General features: G+C 35.9%; 2 protein-coding genes across 2 annotated transcripts; one reads left to right on the top strand and one right to left on the bottom strand.

Moving 5' to 3' along the window:
* Positions 1-390: 390 nt before the first annotated feature.
* On the bottom strand, positions 391-768 carry LOC125478700. The gene has a single exon (XM_048587130.1). The coding sequence runs from the start codon at positions 766-768 to the stop codon at positions 391-393; it is 378 nt and encodes a 125-aa protein (XP_048443087.1).
* A 1,246-nt stretch (positions 769-2,014) lies between these two features.
* LOC103940279 (biotin carboxyl carrier protein of acetyl-CoA carboxylase) lies at positions 2,015-6,219 on the top strand. The gene is made up of 9 exons (XM_048587091.1): positions 2,015-2,211; positions 2,753-2,941; positions 3,914-3,993; positions 4,754-4,813; positions 5,004-5,237; positions 5,307-5,369; positions 5,679-5,747; positions 5,856-5,901; positions 5,995-6,219. Exons 1-9 carry the CDS (start codon positions 2,202-2,204, stop codon positions 6,063-6,065), a joined length of 822 nt encoding a protein of 273 aa, XP_048443048.1. The 5' UTR covers positions 2,015-2,201; the 3' UTR covers positions 6,066-6,219.
* Positions 6,220-7,827: the final 1,608 nt, after the last annotated feature.

The following is a 7,827-nucleotide window of genomic DNA, read 5'->3' as shown; positions in this document are numbered from 1 at the left end:
GGCGATTTGCATTCTTGAAGCTCAGGCCTGAATTATGCCTTAGAACCTGTTTGTGAAACTGGACACCATGGTTCTTACCTTTCCCGTTCCACTGGCTTCGCTTATGGCCATGTCCTCATTTGTAATTATTGCCACAAGAGGATGTGGTATTCCATTCAAGGGAAACAACATTCATTTCTGGGAATGGTGCCGATCCAGTAGGTCGGGACTGATGATTTTTCATCAAGAGCTCATTGTTTTGTTTAGCTACTAGGAGCACAAATATCAGCTGGTTGTATTCATTGAAGCCTCACTCTCTATATTGTTGCTGCAGGAGCACGTTGGAGGAATGAAAGGTGTTAAAAATCTTTTCCAGCATATCTTCCTCAGTGATGGTTTCCCCACAGAGCTTCATCTGGGAGCTAATTCTGAACATCGCAGATTGTACTCAGCCACTGACTTAAAATCCTGGATCCTTAGGTGAGTCCACTCATAACAAGTTCTTGGAAGAATCACTGTTTTCTGGGGATTGTATTTGTTTTTCAATGCCTTCCAAAGAGCTAATGGATCTTCAACTGTAAGGTACTCGCTCTTTAGTCCTTCATCAAGGTGGCGACGAATAAAGATCATGGCCTTTGCCTGATCTTGAGAAGATGCACTGTTTTCCTCCCTAATGGTTTCTCCAAGATTTCTTGCCTCTAGATAGATCTTGGTATCCACTACCCAGGTAAGGTTGTTCTTCTCAGTAATGTCCAAGGCAACAAAATCAAGCTTTGACAAGTTTGCCATTTTCTGTTCTGAAAGAAAAATGAGATGTGTAAGAACTTGCAATAATATGTATTCCTGGAGGAATATAGTGTTAGAACTTTTGGTTCTTACAAATTTTTCATTTTGATCTTTAGGCCAAAATGATAAGCACTCGGAACTTGAGGCTCGAGATTTGCATGATTGATGAGAAGGGCGATTGTACTGCATCATTATCATTGAAGTAAGCATAGGATGGGCGATTATTTCACACCACTTAAACTACAAGAAAATTTAACTATGCAAAGTAGGGTGGGCGATTATACCACACCACCTAAAATTGTAGTAAAATTAAATAGCAGTCAGTCAAATTTAAATATGCAGGGTGGACGATTATACCGTACCACTTAAAATTGCAGCAAAATTAAATCTGCAGTCCAAGATGGGTGATGATACCGCACCATCTTTTATCGCAATAAAATTAACATAAATAAATACTGGGTTAGTAATCAGGAGCTACACCAAATACGAAATCAAATATATAAGTAATTGTTAAATTGAGAACGAGAAGTAGGCAAGGTGCAAACAGTTCTTCACAAGAGTATATCCAGTAGGTGAGGCAAAGAAAGAAGAAGAACAGTAAAATCCTAGGAGGAAACATTTTTTTCTTTCGACGAAGGGAAATGAGAAATGGTTAGAGAGTCGTGCTGATAACGTGTTATAAATAGGCAAAAGTTAGAGAAATAACCCTTGCTAAAGACATGAGCAAAACATGTGCAAAATATCACACTATAACTTTAGTAGCTATAACACAAAGGATGGTAGATAAAGAAAGGGAGGGAGATATACTGATATTATTTATTTGATTCTTTCTTTCGCATTTTGTGTTTTGATAACACATGGATCAATTTATTTATAGAGCTACTCCCATGAGAACATCCAAAATGATATGATGACTACTTTTGACAATATTACATAACAACAAATATATTACTATCATTTTCACCTTTTTCCAAAGGCATGTGGGATGTGGGTATACTAATGCATGTGGGATGTGGGCATACACCATACAACTTTTACAACAAAAACATAATTTTGTTGGCAAACCAAACATAACTGTACATTTGAAAACAAGAGATGAAAATAAAAATTAAAAAAAAAGGGGCAAAATATGTTGAGGAAAATCAAGGTTTGGGCTTGGGCCGCTTGGCCCCAGCCACTACGTATCCAAGTTTCCAGCTGTATGTTTGGTAGTGATTAACTGGTCCTCCTACTCAATTGTCATTTCTTGGCCGTGTGTCTCAGCTTCTCAAAGTCTCTAATTTTTACTCCCTTCGCTCTCTCTCTCTCTGCATCCTTCTCTCCGATTTCTGCTGTGTTTCACTGACGTTTCGTTTGTGTTTTTTTTCTGTGAAGTTTCTAAAACTTCTTACCATTTTCTTTCATTCTCTGGCCCCCCTTCAGGCTCATCCATCTTCATGGCTTCCAGTGAGTCTTCCTCTCTCCCTCTCTCTTCCACACACAGACAGCACACTTGAGAAAACTCTGACTTCAATGTTTATATTGGTTGTTTTTGGTTTTGGGGATGTGGGTTTTTGGTTAATTAATCTCTTGATCTAGTTGGAAATTGGGGTTGGGATTTTGCAGCTTGTATCCGTGGAAGTTTTTGGCACTGCTCATAGAATAGGTTAACCATGTAAATGCAGCAGTGCTTAGTACTTGTTTGATGCATTGCCATCAATTTTCCTGTGAATCTGATTCTGAATTCAATTGGGTCTGGTTTCTTATGGTAATTGGTAAATGATATAGAAAGATAGAAAAGGTGAAGAACTGCTTTCTTGGGTTATATATATGTTACAATTGTGTTGCATGAACAGATTCTGATTGAAATTTAATTAGAGGGTTCTTATTGTCTGCTTATTTTTCGTAGAATCATTTCTTATACCAAGCTAGTCGATGCACTGCACGATTCATATTTTATTTTATGATTTTAGTTATTTGATAATTTCTGATAGGATTTGGGTGGCAGGTAGCCTAGGGACATTGAATGCTAAAATCACAAACTTGAACTTCGGTAAAGCAAGAGTTGGGGTTCTAAAGTCATATGGCGTAAGAAGTTGGACGGGGAGAAAACCACAATTGTACTCATGTTTATCGATATCAAGACAGCCAGAGAAAGCATTACATGTGCGCAGCATTCCATCACTAGAAACCCTGTGTAAGTTCATTTTATTGATGTAAATTGTTTCCTTTTCGTCCCTCGGTAGTTATACATCAGGTCTGGAATTTGCTTATCAGTATTTGAAACATCAATCAAATCTGGAATTTGCTTACCAGTACTTGAAACATTAAGTTTGTTTGTTGTTATTCAATCACATGTGGCTTCTCAATAACCGATGCATGTACATAAATATCTACATGCTATTACATTAGAATCTCTGTTTATTTTAAGCTTATAAAATTTGGGCAGTAGCTCATACTGAAGTGAAAATGACATGGAAATTGAGTATTTGATAGTCTGGATATATTTACATGTGCAATTATATCCACTTTAGCAAACAGTTTTTCAAAGAAAAATAATCCATTTTCTTAAGTTACATTGTCTAGGTACGGTATGTGATTTTACAGTCTTGTATTCCTATTATATTCTTCAATCAATGTTGAAGCAACGAATGATATTTGTTTATCATATTTTTTATAAAACAAATGATTGGAGGTATATTGTTGCATTTCCAAAACTATAGTGTACATCTTGAAACCTGTTAAGTCATATTTGGTCATATTTATATATCCAGTAATCTGCGACTGAAACTTTGGGTAGGCATTATCTTGGGGATTATTATTGTGTATAATTCGACGGATATTGTAAGTTTGACTGATTTGTAAATGTTAAGACTTTTTAATCTTTTCTCTCTATATTTTGTTCCGTCATAATTTCCCTTCATTCTTTATTTGTTTCCCCTCCAATACATGAGCTGTGAAACTTGAGAATCTGTCCCATTGGCATAGTAACTGAGGATGACATTTTTGTTTTTAGTACAGATACATTTACTGAATATGACAGTTTTGAAGTACGAACTTGTAGAAACAAAAATAATATTTACACTGCATATGGTATTGACATGAAAATATTGGTTCTTGTAATGTATAATCTATTCATAACACAATGCTTTTGTTGATGATCTAATAGCTGCTACAAGTTTAGAAGAGGTTCCTGAAGAGAGTGGAGATTCTGGTCCGACAAATCAGCTCATTCAAAATTTTGACGAGGTAACTTCACTAATAATTTACAACCCTTATTCTATGCCCCATGTCTAAATTTGACAAATAATTATGGATTAGTGCAGTTTTGAATGTAGGCATGGTTGTTTCTTAGATTTTTATCTTGGGAGGAATTATGATCCAAGAACTATTTTTTCAATGTTGTCCTTTTTATGTATCAAATGGTAAGACAAACACGAAGGGCAAATGTAAAATCCTTCCAGTTGCATTTAGTTGCACAAGTTTACTTTTTTAGTTTGTGTTGAAAAAAAAGGGGAGAAAATAGGTTATTGGTAGGTTTGCTATAACCCACAAGTTGCATGCATTTAATCTTCATCACTGGTTTTGGGAAATCCTGCTATGGTCCATTGTATATCGGAACGTAATGCTTTCTAGTACTTAAATATAAGAAAGAAAAGACAAGCTTCATTCTTAGACTGAAAAATATGTATTTCTAGGCCGGTTTAGTATAGACCTGGATGGCATTGTGAAATATAGGGATATTTTTACGAAATCTGTCTACTTTTTGTTTCCAGTACTATCTTAACACACGACCAAATTGAAGTATCCGTGCATCATAGGTTGTTGAAGTGCCCCCATAAAATTTTCCTGTTGAAATTTACTTCTGGTAGCGTTGCCACGAAATTCGTGGCTTTCATTTTATTTATAATTAGATTACAGAATTTTCTCATCATTTACTGAAAAAAAAGCACGCTTGTGATCACTTTTTTGAGTTTGAAACCTGTACATTGGTTAATCTTGTTTGTAGGTACAATCTTTGCTCACAGCAATATGTGATACACCTACAGTTGCAGAGGTCAAAGTAAAAGTAAGCAAGACCGTTTCTCTATTTTAACTTAATAATTTACATGAATTGTAAATAATCTTGCAACATACGATTAAATTTTTCATTCCAAACCACTCTCCTTTTTTCTTTATGCTTCCTATTAGTATGGGGTGCTTCTGTTGATCCTCCATCCGGTATATTATTAATTCACACAATCTAACCACATAATCAGATCGGTGGATTTCGGTTAAATGTGGTGAGGCAGCCGACTGAAAAATTTAGCACACCACCTCCCCCAAGTCCTACCCCTGTTAGTGCTAGTGAAAATACTAAAGCACTTGATTCGAATGGCGCTGTTCCTACACAATCTGTAGCTATCACTAGACAAGTATCGTCTTCGAGGAGTATCCAGACTTTGGTAGATAGAGCGACAGATGATGGCTTGGTGTTAATTCGTTCTCCACGAGTAAGAAGCCAAACAACATGCACTTTATCATCTTATAAAATCTGGATACTAAAATAACCAATGGTGCAGGTGGGGTTGTTTAGGAGATCTCGAACCATAAAGGGGAAGCGTGCTCCACCATCATGTAATGAGGTACAACTTTTTACGGTGATTTATTAATTTTGAGGGAAAAATTGTGGAATTTTGTGCTTGCTTAAAGGCAGTAATGGCTGGCACACTGCCAGGAAGTGGGGATAATTTGTTTTCTTTTGCTTAATTTTGGACCTTTGATGGGCTTGTACTTCTTGGCTTGTTAATTTTTCGGCTTAGTATAGGTTCATTTTGTACTATAATGTATATCGCACTATTTTATACAACCGATATGCTCTCTTTATCATATCATTGACAAAATGCTTTAGTCTCTTAAGTTACTTTTCTAATTCTTTCCGTTTCACACAACAGAAGCAAACCGTGAAAGAGGGACAAGTGATTTGCTACATAGAACAGCTTGGTGGGGAGCTCCCGATTGAGGTATGCATCAGATGAGAGACGCAGGGTGTTCAATTTTCTCTTCCCCTCCCAGCTGTTGTCCTTTATCTTTTAACATAGTTTTTGACTTATCCATTTTTTCTTTTGAAGTCTGATGTAGCTGGGGAGGTTAGCAGGATACTTCGAGAAGATGGCGGTAAGTTTTCATACATTTCAGTTCTTTTAATGCCGGATTTTGTTGATGCTACTGGTGTCACATTATCATGTAATTTTCGTTTTATCTTAACAGATCCCGTCGGATATGGTGATGCTCTTGTTGCAGTTCTCCCCTCATTTCCCGGGATTATGAAACTTCAATAGACGATCGGTTGAATACTAGTGTACTGAAAAATAAAGTAGATTTGTTCTAATTTTCTTTTATTTGTCTCCTTTCTACCATCAATTTTACAGTAAATCTTTCGTAACTTATTACACAAACTATAAATGAAACGCAGCGTTACTTGTTGCCATCAAATTCGATATGTTTTTCTGTTAACATAGTTTTTTGACTCATTCATTGTTCGTTCTTTTGAAAAAAGAACCCAGGATTAGTGTTTCGTTGGTGCGTTAGGTGCAAGAAAACTATCTGCTTAGTATATTTAACATGCTACCGATTCGTGCTGTGGGTCCGAAGTAAGGACTTAGGTTGTGGTTAGTTGAATAAAGGGGAGGAGATTGCAAGGGAAATCAATTCGCATTCAAATTACTTTAAAGAAAAAAAAAGGCTAAGTAGGTTGAGTCTGAGCGACCAACACTTGAAGTAACCAAATATTGCACTTCAAGTTTTGGAAATCTAGCTGCGCATGACAGCCTAAAACATGCCTCTGTCCCTAATATTACTAACTTGAGCGTCATAGTGTCTTTTACTAGCACCGCATTGGTTGCGATCATCCTCCAGACTTGCTCATCTTGTATGTTATGTTGTAGTCCCAAAAAACAAAAATATCGTGCTCAAACATATCTTTCAAATCATTAAGTCAAGAAATGAAACACGACAATCTTATAGTTGCTGAAACAAATTTATCAACTATGTCTTATCATATCATCTTATTGGATATGACTGTCAAGATGATTGTATTGAATACATGTAAGTATTGTAGTCAGTCTACATCGTATTGAATTTGGCTACAATTATCAACTTAACAATCGAGATCTGCCTACTCTCTTTGTTTTTCTTTTGTGCCTTCGTGAATTAAATTGACATTTCGAAGAACCCTATCCAACATCAAGAACCAAATATATTGACATGTGACATCACTTCATTAGAGATCTCATAAAGGGTAAAATTGTTACTTTAATCTTTGTGCCAACTGAGAAACATCTACTGTCTTTGAGCCAAATTAAATAGGTTGAATAGCTAAGCTTCCAAGTTTTTCTAGTATGTCCAGTTTTTGTGCATGTTTCTGCCTTGTTACATATAATTATATTTTTTTCTCTATATGCATCTCTTAACTGCCATACATTGTCAGTATTTTGTGGATTAACCTTGCCTAATTTTTCCACTGTGATGTCAAAGGTTCTCCCAACTATGGCTGGTAGCCTCTGAAAATCATCTTTCCATTTCACAAAAGCTTATGTTTATTTAGAGGTTAAGTTTGCTTTGGTATTGACTGAGTTGTAGCAACCCTACTTACACTATAATTTGAGCTTTGTATCAATTCCACTCAATGCTCCTCAAAATAAAATCATTAATATGGGTTTCAATATCATCAATTATGGGCAACATTCTCAAATATCCAAAAAGGGATGTTCAAATATTCATCCCTACAAAAGTGTTCTCTTATGCAATGTCATGTGTCATCAAATTATTTCCACTTCTCATAAAAGTTCAAAAGTTTCTTGGGGGGCCTTAACTACATTTTGTACCAACCATATCATATGACTTGTGTATCTTATTACCATATGCCACCTTCAATTATCTTTTGGTCTTGACTTTCCATTGCAAGTAGTTTTGTGTCTTGCTCCTTGTTCACATTATGTTGGAAGTGTTGTTTCTTATGCTCAATGGATTATTAAAAGTTTGGTTAGCCTCCGAATTGATCTTAACCATAGTGGCTTGGAGTTTTAACACTGCATGTCTATT

The sequence above is a fragment of a genome, unplaced genomic scaffold (genome assembly GCF_019419815.1).
Source record: "Pyrus x bretschneideri cultivar Hongxiangsu unplaced genomic scaffold, Pyrus_bretschneideri_v1 Contig26, whole genome shotgun sequence".
Classification (NCBI taxonomy): domain Eukaryota; kingdom Viridiplantae; phylum Streptophyta; class Magnoliopsida; order Rosales; family Rosaceae; genus Pyrus; species Pyrus x bretschneideri.
This window is presented reverse-complemented; position numbering and strand designations above follow the sequence as displayed.

Excerpts from the sequence above, each read along its gene's own strand:
- LOC125478700 (XM_048587130.1), bottom strand. The coding sequence starts at position 768 with ATGGCAAACTTGTCAAAGCTTGATTTTGTTGCCTTGGACATTACTGAG.
- LOC103940279 (XM_048587091.1), top strand. Across the intron at positions 5,238-5,306 it reads TGTTAATTCGTTCTCCACGA|GTGGGGTTGTTTAGGAGATC; the intron begins GTAAGAAGCCAA and ends CCAATGGTGCAG. Across the intron at positions 5,902-5,994 it reads GATACTTCGAGAAGATGGCG|ATCCCGTCGGATATGGTGAT; the intron begins GTAAGTTTTCAT and ends TTATCTTAACAG.